Source organism: Haliotis asinina, chromosome 9 (genome assembly GCF_037392515.1).
Source record: "Haliotis asinina isolate JCU_RB_2024 chromosome 9, JCU_Hal_asi_v2, whole genome shotgun sequence".
In the NCBI taxonomy this organism is placed as follows: Eukaryota; Metazoa; Mollusca; class Gastropoda; order Lepetellida; family Haliotidae; genus Haliotis; species Haliotis asinina.
Window position 1 is genome coordinate 48,391,138 of NC_090288.1, and position 23,324 is coordinate 48,414,461.

The 23,324-nt window shown below is 39.9% G+C and overlaps 2 protein-coding genes across 2 annotated transcripts in view; one reads left to right on the plus strand and one right to left on the minus strand.

Moving 5' to 3' along the window:
- The window catches only part of LOC137297303 (uncharacterized), an 80,075-nt gene extending 62,586 nt beyond the window's left edge, over positions 1-17,489 (plus strand). The window contains exons 46-66 of the mRNA XM_067829313.1: positions 376-555; positions 1,015-1,943; positions 2,415-2,541; positions 2,872-3,082; positions 3,554-3,749; positions 4,006-4,085; positions 4,823-5,102; positions 5,976-6,154; positions 6,667-7,021; positions 7,879-8,004; positions 8,571-8,725; positions 8,960-9,035; positions 9,806-9,887; positions 10,270-10,406; positions 11,154-11,311; positions 11,866-12,072; positions 12,590-12,653; positions 12,893-13,070; positions 13,509-13,610; positions 13,898-14,059; positions 14,758-17,489. Of these exons, the coding sequence (XP_067685414.1) occupies positions 376-555; positions 1,015-1,943; positions 2,415-2,541; positions 2,872-3,082; positions 3,554-3,749; positions 4,006-4,085; positions 4,823-5,102; positions 5,976-6,154; positions 6,667-7,021; positions 7,879-8,004; positions 8,571-8,725; positions 8,960-9,035; positions 9,806-9,887; positions 10,270-10,406; positions 11,154-11,311; positions 11,866-12,072; positions 12,590-12,653; positions 12,893-13,070; positions 13,509-13,610; positions 13,898-14,059; positions 14,758-15,131 (4,358 nt within the window). The 3' untranslated portion in view covers positions 15,132-17,489. The remainder of the gene's footprint in view (positions 1-375; positions 556-1,014; positions 1,944-2,414; positions 2,542-2,871; positions 3,083-3,553; positions 3,750-4,005; positions 4,086-4,822; positions 5,103-5,975; positions 6,155-6,666; positions 7,022-7,878; positions 8,005-8,570; positions 8,726-8,959; positions 9,036-9,805; positions 9,888-10,269; positions 10,407-11,153; positions 11,312-11,865; positions 12,073-12,589; positions 12,654-12,892; positions 13,071-13,508; positions 13,611-13,897; positions 14,060-14,757) is intronic.
- A 618-nt stretch (positions 17,490-18,107) lies between these two features.
- LOC137295990 (protein BRICK1-like) lies at positions 18,108-23,275 on the minus strand. The gene is made up of 3 exons (XM_067827608.1): positions 23,121-23,275; positions 21,066-21,148; positions 18,108-19,667 (listed from the first exon to the last, which is right to left on the minus strand). The coding sequence occupies exons 1-3, from the start codon at positions 23,242-23,244 to the stop codon at positions 19,641-19,643; spliced, it is 234 nt and encodes a 77-aa protein (XP_067683709.1). The 5' UTR covers positions 23,245-23,275; the 3' UTR covers positions 18,108-19,640.
- Positions 23,276-23,324: the final 49 nt, after the last annotated feature.

Here is a 23,324-nt window from a genome sequence, read left to right on the forward strand (position 1 = left end):
GTTTTGAAAACTTCTTAATTCACAGACCTGTGATGATCCATGCTTATCATCATAAGGGAGATCTTGTAGACAGGCAAACAAACCCGGTTGATGCATGATGTTGTATCCCGATTTCACTGCTAATAATATCAATCATTGATTCGTATGGTGCAGACTCAAATATTTACGTACCACCATGTTAATAAAATGTGCCGAGTGTGGTGTTTAGGAACAAACAAAGATTTTGCTTACAAATGGTATGATAGTGTATGGATCCTCTTCCAGACTTTGAACCTTTTCAAATTCGTACTAATTAATTTCTCACATAGTGAGAAGAGTTCGTAACCTCTCCAACCTGTACAAAGACCAATGTAACAAAGGCATTGATTCTTCCAGGCACTACAGAAACACCTGATGGCCTTAATGCATTTATCCTGACTTCAAAGTCTGACCAGCTGTCTGTGAAGACAGCCTCTCCGCCTGATGCTCCTCGTAACCTGGGGGTGATCGCCACTACATGTAACAGCCTGAAGATTGCATGGGACCCACCCCAGGAGCATGGAGTGGAGGTCATCGGTGAGTAGGGGTTACACTTGAGTGTATTCTCTTTTCTCGTTTCTTAATTCTGTGGAAAATATTTATATGAATGAACTGAGTTTTGTGTTGAAGTCTGATATTCTGTTATCACTGGGGCAGTGAGGTAGCCAGTAGTTAAGGGGTCCACTCGTCACATCAAAGACTTGTTTTTGATTCCCCACATGAGTACAATGTGTGAAGCCCAGTTCTGGTGTCCCCTGCCATGATATTGCTGGAATCTTGCTAAGAGCAGCTTCAAACTGAACTAACTCACTCGCACTCTGCTTGTTATCACTTTTTCAGAAACACTTGATCATCTGGTTGTCAACTTTGTATTTAGGCAGGTCACTTGTCTGTGTTCAGACATTTCTTATGTAAAGTTAAATTAAGAAGTTTATCAGATGTTTCAGTTTACTCCATCTTACCCTCTTCTGTTCAACACTAATGTATCTTATGCAGCTATGCGGATTGAATGCGTGTCCCTCAACGCCAACGATCCCCACCATGTGTCTGTGGACACAATGCCAGATGCCAAGATGGCTGTTGTGGATCACCTGCAGGAGAAGACAGACTATCTTGTCCGAATCATTGCTGTCACTGACGAATATTTTGACCGTCTGCCAGACAAACACAAATACAAGAAACACCGTTCTATACCCAAAGAGACCATGATCTCACCAGATGATTCTGTATGGCTTCCAAACTCCAGCATCCTGGCAAAAACTGCTGGGACAGAACCTCCGACCAACATTAAGGTCTTACAATCTTCCACAACATCACTACGCCTGACCTGGACGCCGCCATTGGTGTATGGGTCAAACAAACTTCAAGGTCAGATCGTCCGCTGGGCAGACGTGAAGAAGGGCAGGTTGAAGGATGAGGATTTGGTTGTTGCTAGTCATGTAAATCTTCTTGCTACAGAGGACAGTCTGACAATCGAAGATCTTTCTCCAGGAGCCCATTATAGAATAGTCATAGAAGCTGTGGTTAGCATCAAAACTTCTCTGGATCCAGACAAGTGGGATTCTGGGATAGAGAAATATAGAAGGACAGCTCATGTTATGTCCAAGGCTCTAATGGCAAGGACAAGAGCCCCGATTGAGCCTCCCCGGCTCCTTGTGTCATCCTACACTCAGAACACTGCCAACCTGTACTGGGAGAAGCCACCACTGATGTCAGTGATTGGCAAGGATGACGATGGACGACCGATCTACCTTCGCAGGTACCTGGAGGGCTACAAGCTGGAGATCAATGGGAAGCTGCAGTGTTGTCTGGGACCAGCTGCTCAGAGCTGCACGCTCACCAAGTGTAAGCCGGGCAAGATGTATAAGGTGACACTGGTGGCGCTCACCTGCACAGAGGATGCCAAGAAGGAAAGGAAACAGAAGGTGATGGTCTTTGATAACCTTGGAGAATTAGTGGGATTTCTTCTCAAGTCTAGAAATTAAGACATCAAATATCTTGAACCTCTGACCAACATTAAGGTCTTCGTCTAGAGTTTGTATAGATCAAGCAGTTATGTTTTTCTTACCTTGGATCTTTGAAAGATCCCTAAGGAATACTTTGTAAGAAAATTGGCTCTTGTGTTAAGTTGTCCGAAACTAAATCTGTCAGGTACATCTGTTGCCCAGACATTTGTCTGGTTGTTCTCCTAACTGACTACAGAGGGTTACAGAGTTAACTCTCTGAAATAGGTTCATGTACATCTATTCCTGTATGTGGTTCTAGTCTGATGCTACTTATGAAAAAATGTGTAGAATAAAAGTCGTTTTCTTAAAAAATGATTCACGGTCTTGTCTGAAATGATCATGAAAGGTTTATTAGCTTGTCATAACATGGATTATTCTTATGTGCCCCAGTATAAGGGCTTCTTCAAGAACACTAACCCCCAGGACCTGGACTATGCCACCATCTTGGATGACCCTGAGAACCTGGATGAGGCACCGTCAGACTCTGCGGAGATCACACTGCCCAAGAACCAGGCAGGTAGGTTGTTAAAGCTGTAATTGCCTGTTGACTCTGTCAGTAATTATGCTTTGCAGAGATGGACTATCTTGTAGTCTTTCTTGTTGCCATGACAAACTGAGATTTTTGTACCCGCAACGTTAAAGAGGTTGAAAAAATTCCAACATCAAGTTTGTTCAACCAATAACACTTGAATGTTTGCGTGAACTTTTCTTGAAAGTGGAGTCAAAACGTGTTTAATATAGTTGTTCAGCTGAAACCAGGAATCATGGTCAGAGATATTAGTGATTGTTTCTCACACTTTTTGGCTTGTTTCTATGAACATTAGAGTGGTATGTTCCTCTATTGCAGGCTTCATATCCACACTTACTGCGGAGTTCATCCACCAAGCTGAGAGAGATAACAAAACATTTGGAGACGTTGTCTTGTCTTGGACCACTCAGGGGCAGATAACTCCATTGAAGCAGTTCAATATTATATGGTACTGTGAAGACAGAGTTATCCAAACCAAATATGTCCAGCCCATGCAGATACAGTGCACTATCCCCATCACCAAGATCAAGTGAGTTCATTCCCTGTAACACCTTCTGATTGAAATGTTGTTTCAAATGAGTGTGATAATGAATGTATTGTGTAAACTATTGGGTGATAGGCCTGTAACAACTGCTCATATAAAATATGGGTGCAATGTTTCAGTATAGGTTCTTGTAGTGTCAAGCCTATGTATGTAAATAGTGACCTGTGAAGATCTTGGTCTTCAGCTTGTCATAAGAAACTAATAACGGGATCCGGTTTTCAGGCTTGCAGACTTGGCTCATGCATGTCATCAGATCGAAATTGCATAGACCATTATTAATAATGTCAGTCACTGGATTGTATTGACCTGACTTGATTATTTACACAATGTTTTCACATAGATGAATATTGCTAAGTGAAGTGTTAGGCAACAACAAAAATGTGTTGGTGATGTTTTTGGACATTGAACATGCCAGTCAAACACCATTCAATGTGTTGAATGATTTGTCTGTTCCAGAGCCACATACACCATTACTGTTGAGCCAGTCTACTTCACCGATGTCATTCCTCAGACAGCCCAGGAGATACAGATCATGATCCCTGGGCCACCTGATTCCCCCGAGATCTTCCTTAGAACAGTCGAACCAGAGGAGTTTATCATTGAGTGGGGAGAGCCCAAGTTGTATGGAGGGATCAGGGTTAAAGGATATCAGGTAGGAAGGATGTTGAAAAGTGTTCCTTGACAGTCGATGAAATTTATGATCAGACATTATCTATTTTCAGCATGTAAATTTTTCAGCATGGCTGAAATATTCCTGATGTGACTATAACTCACTCACTCACTCAAGTCCCATCAGGCCATGCTGTTTGTATAAGATAACTCAGGTATTCAGACCTAATTACATGGTTGGTTCAGGGTCACTGTGACCTGAACATTTTTTGACTGATTGTATTTCTTCATCATTCCAGGTCTACTTGAATGATAAGAAGGCAGGCAATGAGCTGAGTAGCTCTCATAGGAAAGCTGTGATTCCATGCAGGCCAAACAGGTAAGGATATTGTCCTCTCGACTGCCAATATTCAGACTGAGAATCTCAACAACAGAAAGAAGTTTTCAACGTCTTGTTGGAAACATTTTTGGTTGGTTTACTAATACCCTTGTCAGATTGGTTTAATAATTTCAGTGTGAAAAAAACAAAATCTCTGTGGTGTTTTCTAAAGTAGCAAACTTTATGTCAGGTTTAGTTTGACAGGAATACATATAAACTTTCCTTTTGATATAGTTTGTCTAGATAAACAAACAAACTAGATAAACAAACAAATGATGGTGACCTCGAAATCTCTTTTGTCTAAATGTGGGTAGCATGTTCATTTGCTTTGAAGAAGGGTTGAGTTTGTATCCAACATTTGTCTAAATTAGTCATCTCATGCTGAATGTGCCCAGTCTTGTTGAAGCTGTTTCTTTGATGCTCATGATGTTACTCACTGGATTGTCCGGTCCAGACCTGATTAATTACACTAAGCCTCCATATAGGTGGAGTCTTCACAGACTCCGATGGTGGTGTAGCATCGTGGTTAAAGTGTTTGCTTGTCACCCCGGAGACCTTGACTCAGTTGCTCACATGAGTACAATGTTTGAAGCCCATTTCTGAAGCTCTGCCATAATATTGCTGGAATATGCTAAAATTGGTGTAAAAATAAACTAACTCACTTCACATTGCTGGTGTGTTCCCTTCAGATATATAAAATATGTGATACTTCTGTAAGTGAGTACTTGTGTCTGCAGGACATACAAGATCAGCCTTGTGGCCCTGAGCTCCAACCCTGAGTACATGGACTCCCCCAAGTCGAACAGCCTACTGGTGAACACATCATCGTCTTCCCCTCGCCCCGGTGAGAGCAGCCTCACCCTGGAGGACTGGTCGTCTACTGCGGATGACCACGAGGTCCCCCTCAAGGTGTCACGCATCTCCGAGAACTCCATCCACCTGGACTGGAGCACCTTCCTGGAGACAGAGGGCATCGGCTTCTACAAGATACAGTGGAGCAGTGTGGCCCAACCAGCGGTAAGGGTGGATTACTGATAAATACACAATGCCTTCAAAGAGTAAGTGTCATCATAAATATAATGCATTTGATCACTAAATGGAATTGTGCAGTCACAGCTTTCATGGAGCTGTGGCAATTTATACTTGCCAGAAGGGTACACAAAGTTTGTGATCTAGACTACTAGTTGTCCAACTTTCATGATTTTGGTAGCTGTTGTGGCGGAGTGAGTTAGATTGTGTGTTGGTGATAAGGTGCCTGACTCTTAGGCTGTGGGTTCAAATCCGAATTGTACTCAACCTCACGAAGGGGCTAAAATCTGTCCTCTGCTGAGAAAGTGGTATCCAAGATATAACCAGAGTGAGGAGTGATGGACAGAAAAGTTAGGACAGAGCAATCTCTTTCTTTTTTGTAAGGATATTTCAACATGGAAAGCAGTGAAGGATTTATATATCCTGTTTTATTTCTGTGATTTTTTAGACTTGCATTATTCATAACACAAATTGGTCTGGCCATAAAGGAATTATGTTATATATTATGATTTCAATAAGCTGAAAGGGACCACAGATATTTGTTCAGTATGGATTTAACTGTTTTTACAGAATTGACGAAAATTTAAGGCAAGTGGCCTTGATCCGTCTAACATCTTTCAGTTTGTTAATAAATGTAGACATCAGGCGAGTGAATCATTGTTAATTTTCGAAGTATTTAGAGAACAGTGTTAACCAACAATGTTTTTATGTTAATTAAGAAGTGTTCCATGCCTGAATAGCTCTGCACTTTGCTGACGTGGTCAGACATGCTGCTCTGACCTCTTGTTCATGACTACTGTTGAATGTCAAGCATGTCCTTGTGTCCATGGCAACTGTTGAATGTCAAGCATGTTGTTTCAGCAACGTGAGGTGCGTTTGTCTGAACGGGACACCAACTGTGTCATCAACAAGTGTCTGCCTGGGACCACCCACTTCGTGCGTCTGGTGGCATACAACGAGGAGGGTCAGATCATGGACAAGTCAAAGCAGCTGACTGTCCAGACGTCTGCCCCACCAGACAGCCCTGTGCTGTCTATTAGGTACAGACATTGTAAATTAGAAATAATTGTGAGAATAACTTGTGATGTTTACCAAAAATGTTTTCCACTATATGGAGTGGTCATAGAATAACCAACCCTGAGGAATTGCATATTATCCATCTAGAAGGATGAGACTTTGCTAAATTTAAAACTTTAGTAAAGAAAACGTAATTAATTATACTGACTTGCAAGATGCTTAATTCAGTTGCGTCTTGGAAGAAAATGAAACTTATGTCTTTCTTGTTCACAAAGAGAGATCACATTTGTTGACAGTTACAATCTTCCTGTAGACATAAGCAGTGGATTATGTTATCTGCTATTTTCCATAGACATTGCAAACAACCAGTACACTTGATAGGAATAATACAGTATGCAGGAACCAAGGATTATCACTCAGTGGGCATAACAGAAAATAATTTCTTTAGCATCTGGTCATAAGTTGCTGAGTTTCAGCTGAGACATGATTTCTGTATTCGTTACATGTTGTGTATGAAGCGTACATATTCTTCCAGGGCGTGCAACTTCCGCTACATTGCCATCCAATGGGACAAGCCCAATACGTATGGAGATGCTCTAGTCACTGGCTACAAGGTCTACGTTAACGGAATTGTAGAGGCCATCTTGAATGCAGACCAGCTCAGCTTTACGTTCACACATGGCAAATGGTGCCAAGAGTATTCCTTCCAAGTCCAGGCCCTGACTGCCACAGAACGCCTCAACAGCAAGCCCTCGGAGCCCCTGGTGGTTCCGTGGCCTGGAGTGAAGCCGCCGGCCATCTTCCGCATCCCGTCGGTCAGCAGCTCCACCCTGAGAGTCGGCTGGGAGGCCCCCTACATGACAGAGGGCATCAAGGTCAAGCACTACAGGGTGAGTCCACTATGATGGAGGATGTTGACATGGCATTGCCTGAATGACAGTTGTTGTGAACTTTGATTAATCTTTTCATACTTTCAAAAATTTATGACTGGGTGATGTTAATTGTAAATTTATTACAATACAATACAAAATAATAATAATATATATATTACTCCACTTTCATTTTCTGGTGAACGAACACAATACAACAGTGACAAATACATGTATGAAAATGCTAACCTTATTAAAAAATATGTCTACATACATTCACATCAGTAAAACAGTGAATTTACCAGAGACAAATAGACTATTGGTAAAGATAGTGATAAAGGTAACACATGTTTATGGATGACAACTCTTTCAGTCTTTTATGATGTCACGTTTTGGTATAGATCCTTTTGTCATTGGATGTGATGTTATGAGAATTTAGACCAAAGTGTTATGTCATTATCAAATATGGAAGTTGTGATCCATACAAGTATCGTTCCTTTATTGTTATTAACCAACATCTTAAATGCAAAACCAGTAAAGTGGTTTCACCTGTACCTGTCCATGTATGTTTCACCTGTGTTGCGTGTAACTGTCCACATGTGTTTCAGCTGTGTTGTGTGTAACTGTCCACATTTGTTTCAGCTGTGTTGTGTGTAACTGTCCACGTGTGTTTCAGCTGTTTTGTGTAACTGTCCACATGTGTTTCAGCTGTGTTGTGTGTACTTGTCCACGTATGTTTCACCTGTGTTGTGTGTAACTGTCCACGTGTGTTTCAGCTGTGTTGTGTGTAACTGTCCACGTGTGTTTCAGCTGTGTTGTGTGTACTTGTCCACATATGTTTCAGCTGTGTTATGTGTAACTGTCCATGTGTGTTTCAGCTATGTTGTGTGGAGGAGGACACGGAGAAGCTGGTTCAGAGTATTGGACCAATCCACCCTGACACACGCGAGGCCGAATTTAAACATCTCAAGAAAGGAAACTACTCTGTCTACCTTGAAACACATGTGAGTTGCCATGGTTACACGATTCCTTTGTTAGGACTTAATTGTTATTGCTGGTTTACTTGGTCACTTCACTGACTACAATTTTTTTTGACATTTGTAAATAATTGAATCTATATGTGAGACTCCAGTGATTGACATTACGAGTGTCGATCTGCATACAATATATATAGGATATGATCACCTTTATCAACCTAATCAAAACACCTGATACATGCAAAGGTTACTAAAGGCCAATTCTAACCTGGTTCTTCAGGGGGTGCCTTTTTACAGAAAGGAGGCGGGGTGAAAGAGAGGTTGAGGATGGGGTAGGATAGGGGGGAATGTTTCAGCCATCTTCACTGGGAATTTAAAACCAAGTTTTGCCCCAAAAAGTGAATAAATTGGAATAGTGCGAACATTTTTTGTCTCACGAAATGAACAGGTTATATTGAAATGTTTGTTTGAATATGTAAGAAAATGTCGGGGTATATTGATATATAAGTGGGTGTATGTAGATACAATTGTATTGATTCAGCTGGATACAAAGAATGCGTTGACCAGTGTTTAATGGATGTGTCCTGTTCCAGTTATATGGGACAAGTGATGTGGTGAGGTCGGACATGATCCGCATGCAGCCAGCGCTGTCCCCCGATCCTCCTGTCATCAGCAGCACCATTGCAGGCCTGGAGGAGCGCAGACAGATCGAGAAAGTCACCTGTGACCTCGTCAACAAGCGGGACAGGTGAGACCAGACTACAGATACGCTCCATCAAGACGATCATTAGAAATTAAGGTAGAGGCGATGGGAGCATGCACACACTAGGAGCCTCTGGTGGACTGCTTTAATGCTCTGGGACATTTTAACAGGTTGAAGTACTTTTTAAGACTAAATAAGGCTTGCTCCAGTGAAAGGCATCAATGACTGTAAAGCAGTTTCATTCCAGTTCAGTATGTGATCCTGTTCTTATTATTCCAGGTTGATACGAGCTGTAGGACATAAGTTAAGGAAAATTGGTGCCCTGGCTCACCCAATCAGAGCAGAAAAAAATGATGTAAGTACAGTGAGGTATAGGTGAATGAAAAGTCTGATGTTTGATGAGGACCATCCTCGATATCTCCAGGGTCTGCGTTCCGAAAAGTCTCCACTATACCCTGGACGCATCTACAATAATTTTATTACCTCCCTTTGCTGACTCCGCTTTCTCACAGTAGCCAATCAGAGTGGTCGCCATTATAACCGAATTTGCCAGTGTCAACAAAGGTAGCAGTTGCAACTGCGAAGGTTTGCTCGCCGTGCGACTCACAATTTGGGGAAATCATACATGCAACTTTATAGGTCCTTAAACCTTTTTTAAAACATATGCAAGAAATCCATCTAATACTTTCAGAGAACCTACGCATGGTTTGTTTGCCAAGCTTAATCGGTTAGAGAATTTAGAAAGCGAAAGTGAGTTGTGATTGGTTCGCTCAAATTCCCAGCGTAGACACCTGATTGGATAAAAAGCCACCCAAGGGAGGTAATAAATTTATCGGGCAGAGCCGTAGATGCATCCAGGGTATAGTGGAGACTTTTCGGAACGTATACCCTGGAGATATCGAGGATGGATGAGGACAGGCTCATTACAGTTTCCGATGTGATTGTAGATCCATGTACTTATATAAGATGGTCCCACATTCAAAGCATCAGCTACACGCCCTAAATTTATTTAAGAGCTATCACTCCATATCATGATGAAATTGCTATAAATTAAATTCCTCAAAATATGGAAGAAGGTAGATGTGATAAGTCTGTAATCAAGATCATTCCTATCCTGTGTTGCAGGACATCATCCTGGGAGCACACACACTCACCAGAGTCGAGGAGCTTCTAGAGGATTGCTTCAATGCTCTAGAACAGTACACAGGTATGAACAGGATGTTAAACTTCAGGAATAATTGTCTTGTTTTCATGTTCAGTCAAAAAGAGGCAGTGGGGTAGCCTGGTAGTTTAAGCATTGACGGGTGATGCTGAAGACCTGGGTTTGATTCCCCACATGGGTACAATGAGTGAAGCCCAATTCTGGTGTCCCCTTCATTGATATTGTTGGAATATTGCTACAAGCACGTAAAACTAAACTCACTCAAAACGAGCATATTATTTCAAATGAACAAATAGGACACATCAAACCTGGTCAATATAAATGAAACTTTTACTGTAAAATTGATGTGGCATTTTCAGATGTGTTGCCTGCTACACTTTGCACTTGTATATGAAAGGTAGAAGTAAGTGTGTCTGGTGTGTTGCAGGCCACCTGATTGCACATGTGAGCTGGCAGTGCCCCCAGTCCAACCCTGACATGGCCATCTCCGGCTACAAGGTCCTCATTGACGGCAAGCAGTATGGGAACGCCATGCACTCTGGGGTCAAGACAGTTAGGATCAAGGTAAGGAGATCTATCCTAGCTGCGCTACTGTGTTTTATGAAATGTTTTATGTATTGTATGCCTCAATCTTGGCAGACAGGTGTTGTCATTGATTTTGATTATGTGCTGCCTCATTTGTTTGCTTGACATGTCATTACTTTGGATCATTTGTAACCCGTGAGTGACACTGCAAGTTTTGACGAATTTTGTCCCTTTTGGACAATAGAATCCTGTCACAGGGAATGATCTTTTTGCTTCACCAAAGTGGGAGACATTTAAAGTTAGCATCACTCCAGTCTTTGCTTCCACATCAAGGCAAATCATTACCTGTATCTCACTTCTGTTCAAAGCATCGTGAAACTTAACTGACTGTATAACTGATGGGTTTAGTTGTCTGATGTGTGATGTTGTCATAGTGAATATGTGAAATTAGTGATGTTGTCATAGTGGCTGATTATGACTCCTGTGAGATGTGGCCATGGTGACTCTTTGAGTAGTATGAGCTGTTGCTATAGTGACTGGATGACTGATGGCATGGTGACTATGACTAATGTGTGATGTTGCCATGGTGATGGTATAATGTGCAATGTTGCTATAGTGACTGTGACTGATGTGAGATGCTGCATGTATGACTGACGTTGCCAAGGTGATTGTATAACAGATGTGAGATATTGCTGTGGTGACTGTATGACTGATGTTGCCAAGGTGACTGTATAACAGATGTGAGATGTTGCTATGGTGACTATGACTGACGTTGCCATGTTACAGCTGGGCCTGGAGCAGTCCAGCTACAAGCTGTCCCTGGTGTCCATGAGTGAGAAGCCACAGGGAACCAGTGAGGAGTCCAACACCGTGGAGCTGCTGGCCACGCCCTTCAAACCCTTCTCCTTCTACTGCTACCATGCTATACACAACAAAGATACAGCGTAAGTCAGTCCCGCCTTATTGGCAGATCCACGATTTAACCTGTCCCATTTATCATATCACATTATTACCTTTACACTGATGAATTATTTCATAAAACACAATGACCACACCCCAAAGATTTCACCCACATGTTGTAAGCTTTCTTTTGATGATGACTTTAGGAATCCATCCAAGGCTCTGATGATCAGGGCTTTGCTAGGATGGGTTACATTTGACTAAAAGGCAGAATGTGTATCCCCTACCCTGAAGCCTTGCATTGCCACAACTGGCTGCCCATGCATGTGATCAGTAACCACACAGTCATCTCCCTTACTTTGACTGTCGCTGATGTTAGCTGAGTATTGTATTGAAAGAGATTCTGAACTGAATGTTAAACATAATAATAGGGGGATTTTGTTTGGAATTGTGACATTTTATCCAGTTGTCCTACTTACAACTGGTTACGCATACAGCTTGTTGGGGTATTATTTATTGCTGACTCTCAGCAACATATTCCAGATTCAGTGTTACAGCATCGACCCGGTCATGTAGCATGTTGTGTTGCTTGTTGCAGCTGGCCATCATACGGCTGCTGCAAGTACCAGGACTCAATCACATATGAGCGACAGGTAGCCAAGAAGCTGGCCAACCAGGGCCTTCTGCAGAAACATGTCCCACCGCCAGCCTGCAGTCTTCTAGATGTGTTTGATGGGGTGTTCAAGCCTCTCATGGGAGCACACAAACCCCAGCATCCAACTGTGCTACTCTTCTGGACACCATGGTGAGGCAGCTTGTGTAATGATGTATAGTTTTCATATCAAGCAAGTGATTTGTTCAGAGTTGCCTCTGTAAATGAAGCCGAAAATGGGTACCCAGTGGGATAAGTCACATGACTATCAACCGTCTATCACTTCATGTTCAGCTTGGGTAATGATAATCAGATTGTAGTGCTGTGAGCATACCCCTCCATGGTGCAGAAATCAGTGCATTACAAATTACAGATGCCCTTACTATCTTTATCAAATATTCACATTCTTCGAGCATTTTAATAACTATCAAAAACTACATATATACTCATGGAAACAAATAAGAGAGCACATGAAAGCAAGCACGAGTGTTCCTGTTTTTGTTTTCAGACTTTCATCCTCAGTGTAATGCATGCTTTTTGAAGAAACATAGAAAAGAACAAAGGAACACCGGTACTTTCATGTGTTCCCTTATTAGTTTATTCCAGGATATCCTTATTTGCCGGAATGTCTTGTTAGCATTTATCTCCACTCGACTTTTCTTCTGTGCAGGTGCCTACCTTCACAACAGATCATGTCTTTCTACACAAGATTTGCCAGGGAAACCGCTAAAGAGGTAAAATTAGTAAATCAATTATCATATAACAAGGTGAAAAGGTATCAGGAAGCGCTAAATGTTTACAATTGTGTATACAGGTGTGTATGAACGTTGACCCTTTTACCTCCAGTTTTAGAGTGTGAAATTCATTGTAAAACCATGATATCCAAATTTATAGATGTAATACTTTCCTGGATTCAAATGGATCTCAGGACTGCTATCATGATGGTTTACATATTTGTTTCCCTGTTTTACAGTTTACGTTTGTTGCTGTAACATGTGGAATGTCGGGCGTGTCTGTGGCGGACAGGAAGAGCCTCATCCATCTCATCACCTCCAACGGTTGGCGTGAGGACGGCATGGTCTGGCACTGCACCAGTGAGTGTGCATCCAACGTCTATGAAGCTGCAAACAATGTTCGCAAGACGCCCACAGGTAAGGAGGTAACACTATGTTGGTACATGCATCACAGTAACAAAGTCTTGACTGTAACATATGATTCTCAGCTGAGTAGAAGGTGACAATCATATGCCTGTTACATCACCAATTCAACTCATGAGCTATAACTACAGATATCTAACACCTGGTTGTATTTTGTATGTATTCAGCCATTATAAGCAAAGTTCACTTGCTCATTCTGATCCGTGGCTAACCATAAAGTTATCTCCCCTCCTATGGTTGTTTCTGATGTTTGAATAGCTAAATATGCAAAACCTTTTGGGTTTAACTGTGGATTCTGAAGTGCATGTTTTAAATATTTTGTAGTGGAATTGCATTTGCAAGTGTGCGATTTGAAGTAGTTAGCAAGGGAAATGTATGATGTGCATGGTCTTGATGGAAGCTGGTCTTGATGGAACTGTGCGTGTGTTTTAGGCATGAGGCTAGAGAGTGACGTGGAGGGCGAGCGGCAGATGGAGCTGACAGAGCTGCTGGGTATTGCAGGCGTCCCCACCTTCCTCTTCCTCCATCCTGACGGTAAGTCACAGCAAAGTGTGGGATGTGTACTAGGCTCAGTAAAACAGGGATATAAGCTAAATCTTCCTGCAAATATAGAACAAAACAAAACAGGCTGTGGTGTCACTCATTGTACTTTACGCTGAAAACTGGGTCCATTGTCTTTTTCTTAGCTTAAAAAAAATTAAAGCATTTGAAATTTTCTCCTCAGAGCATTTTGGTCCTTCCCGATTTGTTCAGATTGTTTAACAGTCTTTTTGCCTTTTGTACAACCTGTAATGACATGCTGGTTTGTTTCTTGTCTCCAGGGTACATCGCATGGCATGGTCGGTACAGTGCCTACGACTACTCGTCATTCTCAGCCTTCATGCGCCACACCATGAGTGAGGTGCTGCACCAGCCATGCCCTATCTACAACTGTGACTGCTGCAAGAACGACATGACCCTGGATGATGAGCTCTTCAACTCAGGTATCACCATCTGCTGGGAGAGATGGAATTGTTAGACTTAAATAAACATTTTCCTGATTGCTTGCAGACAAAGGTTTTAATATAGTGTATTGTTTTGCAAATAATGTGAAAACTGATTGTCTAATCGTATATCAGATTTGTGATATGTGGGTAAGGCTGCCAACATCCCTCTACAACCATATTCTGCTGTGCTTAGTGTGGCTTTCTGACTGATTTCATCAAGCATTGATGGTGCATATCTCATCAGCTGATCTAGACTTGCATGTGTAAAGGTCACTTTGGTATAGCCTGAATATTGCGGACAGTTAAATAACATCAGAACATTCACCTTCACCGTCCTAATACCAGTTTTTGGCATTAGGATCTGGGTTACAACTGGTCTTCAGTAACCCATATTTGCCTTTAGAGGCTGCTAATGGGATCAGGTGGTCAGGCTCGCTGACTTGGTTGACACATGTCATCATATCCCAACTGTGTAGATCATTGCTCATGATGTTGATCACTGGATTGTCTGGTCCAGATTCTATTGTTTACAGAACACCACCATATAGCTGGAATATTGTTCGGTGCTGTGTAACAAACCAAACCAGCTGTTGGCCAAGTAGTCTAGGGCCTTGTTGCTCACTCAGCTAGCCAACCTGAATCTTGAGGTTTCCAATGAAAGCTTTCACTTACCAGCTACCTCTTCCTCATTTCAGGACTTCTATTCACCAATGAGAACAGTCGCCACAGTTCACCAAAGAATGTGAGCATCATGCTGAAGGAGGACACAACCCTTCCAGTCCCGGGGTCTAAACACAGCCCATCACACGAGCTGAAGCACCTCCCACACAACGGGTACGCCGACAACACAGCAGGTGCAGACAGGGTGTTTCTACGCAGGAAGCAGTCGCCCAAGAGGAAGAAGACACGAATCAGTGTCAACAATCGGCCATTCTCAGCCTCAGCTTCTGTATCCCCACCTCAGTTACAGAGTAGTCCTTACCTTGCCCGCCTCCGCTCAACATCGCCCCGATCTTACAGGACCAGGAACAGGCCAGTCAGCGCAAACAGACTCAACCATTATGTATAGACCTCCGTCCATGTGGTCTTCTCACTCTAATGATGTCATGACTGCTGACTTTGAAATCAGAGAATGTGCTTCAAGGCATGTTCATGACTGATACCATTTCAGTAGTGTCTGGACCAGAATTAGGTTCTTGGAATCGTGAATTTATTTATTTTGCATATACCAAGTGTGGACTTCAATATTAAGGCAGCATTTGGAGAACGACCTGTGCCAATGGAATCAAATGTTTTCACATCAGATTTTGTTCTAGAGCTAAGTTTGCCATGATTTGACGTTAAAGGGTTTGATGCAAGCTGTTCTTTATCAGAGCTGTTTGGTTAAGCCTGCAGATGGAGTAAAGACCATGATGATAACTGAATCATGCCATTATCAAGACAATCGTGGGGTTTTATACACATATACCGGTCTCATTGTAATTATCACCAGTACAATGACTCGTCTAATGATAGTGATAACAATGGCACAGTGGCAGTTTAATGATTTTCTTAAGTGATGAAATATCACCAGATGTTTGACATCAGGAGAATTTGTTTGATGCTCTATGCAAAATATATTTCTTTTTGTTGGAAACAATTTTAGGGATGGCAACAGGAAAATCAATTTTCAGCTGAGAACTTAATATTGTGTCATCAAATGGGAGGTTCAGGGGGATTCAACATATTCAAATGATTCGATTCACAAAACTGATCAGTTTGAATAAAATTGATGGAAATCTGCCGATCAGCAGAAGATTGCTCTCTTAGTTTTAGAAAAATCAGAAACATAACCAGATGCCAAAATAATACTAGCCTACATTTTGGAATTTCCAGCTTATCTAAACCATTTCAAGATTTGGACATATCGAGTTGTTTTTTAAATGATGCAAAGAATCTTTCATTACTTTGATGCAACTGTCTGTGATATTTATTTATATTTAAAATTTATTACATTTTGTCTGTGATACTGTTTTACCAGCTGTATATTGTAAATATATATTCTGTATGTTGAGAGGCCACTTCTGCAAGCATCATTAATGGTCTCCTTATGCAAAAGCAAGCATGCATATTTTTAACACAAATTGTTTCTCAATCTTCATGTAATGACTCACTCAATATTAGAATGTTTAGTGTTAGTTCAATCTACCTCACATCCCTCCTTCCAGAACACCTGTTTCATTCTTCAGGTTTAAACTACACAAGGATGTAGTACTTAAACAGTGTAACTATTTCTCGACAAGTAGGTGCTGCCTGAATTGACAGGCTTTTACAGGGGCTGTCCATACACAACATTGTATGAAATAAGCCAAAATCCCAGCCACATATCACAGCTGATACCTTCAAAATGGTACAAGCCCAAAATGGATTAACTATATCAAACAATCCGAAGAAAATAACTCACCTATTAGTTACAATGAATCATTTAATATCCTCAACTCCAGTGTATGGAACATGTTATCTAAATTTTTTATCAGACCATTGGGCCTGCAAGCTGTAAATTGAAACTAACCATCAGAAATCTAGCATGTCTCAGCTGGTCGGACGCGTCTTGTTTCATGTAGTACACTTATACACAGACACAATAGCATCATGCTTTGCTAGTGCACATTGTAGACAGACTTATGACCTTTGTTATGTTCAACAGTCATATCTTTTATACTACTGAGTTGTATTGAGGTAGATAGCTTGTATTCCACAACCAATGAGAACAATAGTTGGTTTGTTTACTTGCTGTGATATAGTTATATATTCCACTCGCAACAGATAATGCCAAGGCTGACAGAGGCTATAATCTTAACATGGAGCATACATGTAGATTACAGTGCTTGTCTAAAACAAGAGGAGGGTCACCCTTTTCAGTTCTTCGTCCATTTCATATCTACTGCTGAGTGACATGGATTGTATGGAATATAGCATCTTTGATGGAGGAACGTGTCACTTGCTGATTTTGAAAAGTGTTTACAGGCTATCACCTGCTGTACCCATTTTGTTATTATACAAATTATCTGAGATCCTGATTCTGTGATGGTTTTCACTTCATTCATGATGATTTCATCCTGCCAAATAAGCTGAATCAACAACGTCTTCAGTAGCATGCTTAATGGCACACTGCTTTCAAGATAACTGTATATCATATTATTTTTGTATCATAGTGTAGACACTGTATATTTCTATTTGATTTGGAATCTGAAATGTGCAAATATACTTCCACAACTGACATTGTTTGACTGATTGATAGTGTGACATGTGTCCAGTTCCTGTTGTTTCTGTGGAGTTGTGATGTATATAACACACAGGGCCCCTAGAATGTCACCTAACAGAATAACTACCATTTATCATATATTAAGCTGACTATAAGGATGTTAAATAAAATCTTGCAGTTGTATGTATGTTTTGTTTTCATCCCATTTGGACAAGCGTGGGTTGGCTGAAGATCAATTGTGACCCGACCTTCACGGGTTTGAAACAATTTGTGACCAAAGAAACAGTCCACTGGAAGAAATAAGTGACAGATTTTAGGACTTCTACAAAGTCTCCGCAAATGCAGAGGTACATAAAGATAATCAAGACAAATCACTTCTAATAATAGTCCCAATAGATAACACCATAAAGACATGTGCCCAGCAAAGAATCACACAGTTTCAACGTTCAACCCCTTCAAACCCAAAAGGGGTGAGTTCTTATCACGTTGAATATCATTACCATCAACTGAGAGCACTTTTACTTTGATGGTAAGGTAGTAACTGCAGCCAGGGCATGGGCAAGAGAATGATCAGTGTAATTCTTGAAAACTGATTATCTCCCTTTGACTAAATCATCCTGGCTTGGAACAGAAGTCTTCCTTATTGTTGAACAATTCTTGCTTCTTGAAAATGCACTACTGTTCATTCCTGCAACCAAAGAAGTCAGGTTCTGTCTCTTTGACAACATACATCATACAAATCTCCAGGACATTTGAAGATGTGATCTTTGTGCCCTAAGTAATACATTATGACACATCATATCTGGAGAATATGTTTATTTCTACATCAGAAAATATGAAGAAATATCTTACAAGCATGCAGAATTGCTACCTGAAGTCTGAGTGATTATAGCTTAATGCTGTTTTTTGCAAATATCAAAGAAAATTCACAGATGGGGGTGTCTGAAAAATGGGGCTTTACATAAGCCTTGAAACTGGATCATCGTTATGACAAGCAAACACTTTAACCAGACAACTACCCCACTGACCAATTTGATTTTAATAATTTCAATATAAATTAAACAGTTTTGGAAATTACATGAATGAGATACTGACTTCTTTCAGCATCAACCATTTTAGCAAGGATTTCATTCTTTCACCAAATATATTTGTATATTGTCTTAAACAATAATATATCATTATTTGTGTATACTTTGTATATACTAATATTACAAAGTTTCATATTCTAAAATTACCTACGAAAGAAGTAATACACTGAGGTCAAAACCCTTATGCATCTCAATACAAATCAGAAAAATACAATTTAATGAGGTCCAGGTTTTTTTATGAAAAATGAGGTGATTACTTTTCCAAAGTGGCTTGGAGAAATCAAATGTTCAAATCAAAAAGAACACAAAAAAGATTTATGCAGTGAGAACAAATTTCAGTCAGTGCCAACTCAAAGACACTCCTATTCTGAAACTTACAACTATATAGAAAGATATTAATATTGCATCAACTCCATCTATTATATCATTTCAGACTCCGTACACAGTACTGAATTTCTATCACTGGATCAAAATCTTATACCCAATCAGACAGATCAAAGTTTTCCTTACTGATTGAAATCTCTTGTAGTACCTGTTCACATCCTCCAATTGATAACTGTTAACAATACATGCAAAAATCAGATTAGAAAGCACTACATGACTGACAGTTGTGCAAGCTGACTGCTACAGTCTGGTGATACTATCATTGGCTCTTTGAAACATGGACATAACACCTAATGGAGCCATTAATATTTCCATCTAAAAAGATTTTCAAAGTACCCAAAGAACAGTCACATAAAAAACCCATTAAATCTTAAGTACAAAATGTTATAAGAATACAAAATGTTTTGGCAAACACCACAAAAAGTCTAAAATATTTAGCTTGTCAATGTTTGCATCAATGTTCATTACTTTCGATCTACACAGGTATGACTATAATTATACATTGTAAACAAATCATTTCAGATCTCCATTTAACATCAAAGAGACCTACCTCCCAAACCCAACCACTGATTCTGAAATCTTCATGTCATTACAGTCACTTAGCCAAATAGGTATTGTAGTCTCAATCGAAAAGTACAGGCTGTCAGTATGACACATTAACACTGAATCTATTTCAGATAGATGCAGATTTTGAACAGGAACCCATTCTGCTTCAAGCAGTAGTTGCTAGGGACAACAGATGCAACAGGTGTCTTGAAACCTGCTACACAGTCCTGGGTTTGAAGGTTTCAATTCTGAAAAACAGTTAACAGATGGACAATGAAACTGCACGTGAAAAGCCATTGAAGATTCACTGATGGGATCATGATAGAGTCTCTCCCTTCGTAATCTGAAACAAATACATATATGTCTTTTAAATGACAATCATAATAACATATTTGAAATTCATGCTGCATACGAAAAACATTTCCACAACACATTAAGACTATCCCCTCGCGTCTCTTGTCACACTCACCAATATTCTGGCCATTCTATACCAATGAAGTCAGTGAATAATTTTATGCCACACTCCGCAATATTCCAGCTATAAGGCAGCAGTCTATAAATAATCAAGTCTGGACCAGACAATCCATTGATCAACAGCATGAGCATCAATTAGTGCAACTGGGATGACAGGTGTCAAGCAAGTCAGTAAGCCTGACCACCTGATACCATTACTCACCTCTCAAGACAATCATGGGTAAAAGAAGGCCGATATTCTAAACCGGACATTCACAGGTCGTACTAGTGGAATGATGATGCACGTGATTGTGTGTATCTGCTGTATCAACTCACTGATAGTGATACTAGCCTCTGAAATAACACTCTTTGTAGAAGCGAGAAGAGAAAAAGGCGATGGAACAATGGACTAATTCATAGATTAAACATGTTAAACTATAAGTTTTATGGTTTAGCTATAAAGAAACCAATACACTTTACAGCTGACAAGCACCACTTGGAGGTAACATGGGTAAGACTAAGAGTCCCTGGATCATTTAAACAGTACAACATTTGAATCAATTCATTTTTAACACTGAGTGAGTGTGTGAGTTTAGTATTACGCCACAATATTCCAACTACATGAAGGTCATCTGCAAATAATCAAGTCTGGACGAGACAATCCAGTGACCAACAACTGTCAGTGTCAACACGAGCATCAACCTACACAGATTGGGAAAGAATGATGTGCCAACCAAGTCAGTGAGCATGACCACCTAATGTCATTAGTCGTCTCTCACACCATGCAATCAAACATTCACTGAGAATTAGGTCAAACTATCAAATGTCAGACCACAAAGAGGCATCTAAAACTGCTCAAACAAACAATGTAAACACAGAAAGGAAAGTCAACATAGTACATTAAATCTCTAGTGTATGGAAATGTTTAAATGGTTGTATCATATGTATTATCTAGGGACTGGGAAAGGCAGGGGCCATGGGCCATTTTGCACATTAGAATGAAAAATGGCTCATTAAAATTTGTAAGTTTACTATTGATACAAGGGAGTGGCCCATCGAAAATTCAGGAAATGGCCAATAATCCACTGTCAAAAGGTCTCTTTCCCAATCCCTGTATCTGTGGTAATTCTTAAATTCCTTTTCAACTCACAGATAATCTGTTGATCAGTTACTAAGTATGTTTAAGAACTGCATTATATACAGTGAAACTGTCCAAAAGGTTTTCCATGGTAACATTGAATTCATTAACACATGAGTTTCTGTACTAAGCATCAGAAGATATACTTACCCTTGCTTCAATGTACTCCACTCTTCGCTCTAATTCTGACAACTTCTCATTTAGAGTGGCAAGTCTAGAACGGCATGACATGTCTGAAATGCAAAGGATCAAGAATTAGAGAGCAAAGATTCACCCAGGCTTTGATTCGATTTTTTGATACTGGAATCTTGATTAAATCATTTTTTATTTGATAAAGTAAAATCATCAGATTTCATTTAACTCACAGAGGATCTTAAACAAAACATATCACACTGAAAGCTTTTTCTAAGATTTGATGAGGAAATCAGGGAAGTAAATCATGGTACAGGCTTTTTCAAAACAAAACATCACTTTCGGACCTTTCACATTAGCTTCCCTGAAGCTAAAATGCTCTCACACTTCCAGCATCAAGTGAGTCAAAAAATCCACAATCAATTAACAATAAATCTTACTGGATAATTAGCCTGGTATCAACAACCACCTTACGCCTTATTTCAGTTCTCGAAGCTGCTCAAGTTGGAGTCAAAATTATAATCTCTCTTTGTGGAAATAATTTAATATTGAAATGGTGATAATGGTTAGGTGTAAGATTCCTACACAGGATGATCAATTATCGTACACAACAGCTAAGTATATAAGACATAACTTTTAGGGGAGGAGGCAACAAATGAGCAGCATGAGTGTAAGGTTACTTTTACGCTGCATGCAGCAATATTCTGGCTATATGGCAAATGTCTGTAAATAATCAAGTCTGGACCAGACAATCCAATGATAAATAAATCTACACAAATTGGGATATGACATGTCTCAACCAAGTCAGTGAGCCTGACAAACGATACCATTATTTGCCTCTTACTACATGCATAGTCGCCTTTTGCAGCAAGCATGGGTATGAACAGCATGGCCTATTTGAACATTCTTTCCATATTCAAGATAATATCAAAGTGTGTAATTCTAATGTTGATGATAGCCTAATGTGATGCATCTTTTTGAAATTAACCACTTTGGTGACATTTTAAAATACACTTAAAACTAATTATTCATACATACCGCATGAGTTAAAGATAATTATAGATGTTCTACCAGTGGTGAATTGTCAAGCATTTTCCATCAAATTTAGAAATATTCAAACATCATGGAAAAGTGCGCTAACAATGGACAAAATGACAGACATTACACCCTGTAGAGAACTGAAGACAAAGCCTTCAGTACTGTTCAGCATGACTTGGAATTTTGGATTACTCCACAGTTCCTCCCTGATATGAATAATCCTGACAAAACGTGTGATATTTGGTGAATCACTTTTTTCATTGTACACAACCATGACATGCTCATTCAGGAAGCATTATCATTATCTTAAACAGATAATAAAAAAACAATGATTTAAAAAAAAATCTAAATCAGTACGATTGTTACTATGTAAAGATAAGTACAATGCTCTAGCAGATCAATGGTTTCGATCAAATTTTGAAAACTTGTAGGGTAAACTATGGCTATAAAAAAAATGATAGGGAACATTAACTTTAATTTTGTATAAACCTTGATTGCTATACACATTTTGATTGTAAAAAAACAGAACGTCTCTGGGATCAGAACAATCTGGCATTTTGTTATAGGTATTCTCACTGTAAACATAGTGATGATCAATATCCAAAGCACAACTCCATTCAGTGTTGAAACCCTAAAAAATGCTAATATATAATAACCCTGTCTATACTACAGTAGTTCCATGTGTGAACACTAGCCACTGACTTTTGGGTGAGTACTGTAAGCTTTCTAAAGTAAAGAAGTTAGCTTATACACAATGGTCTCAGTAACTAGTAAAAGACATAAATCACACTCAGGTTACTAATCAAAATTGCTTCTACTGGAACGGCAATGTGAGTCAAACTGTGTCCAGTAGAATGTGTAGGTTCTTAAGCAACATGACAAATGTGATGACCTTTCACACATTTGTGACCCGATCAAGCATTGCTGATCATGTTGACACTAGACTTAACAGGATGTAATTGTCAAAATAGCGTCAAATGTCAAGAACCCATACGATTTGAAAAGCATGCTTTTGACAGATACAAACTAGCTCACCAAATGAATTCAAGAAATCAGATATTTTCTTGATGCTACAAGTTATCACTTCTATGTATTCTCTGTTAGCCCAATCTTGTTGAATTGGCCTTTGATGAGGTGCTGGTTGATGGTGAGTCGCCATGTTCCTGGTTTCCTGTGCTAAGTACTGTATCAATGACTCCAATTGGGTGAAGATAATATATGAACCAATCAAAAGGCAGC

Excerpts from the sequence above, each read along its gene's own strand:
- LOC137295990 (XM_067827608.1), bottom strand. The coding sequence starts at position 23,244 with ATGGCGACTCACCATCAACCAGCACCTCATCAAAGGCCAATTCAACAA. Across the intron at positions 21,149-23,120 it reads TGATTTCTTGAATTCATTTG|ACATGTCATGCCGTTCTAGA; the intron begins GTGAGCTAGTTT and ends TTTGCATTTCAG. Across the intron at positions 19,668-21,065 it reads TGGAGTACATTGAAGCAAGG|ATTACGAAGGGAGAGACTCT; the intron begins GTAAGTATATCT and ends TATTTGTTTCAG.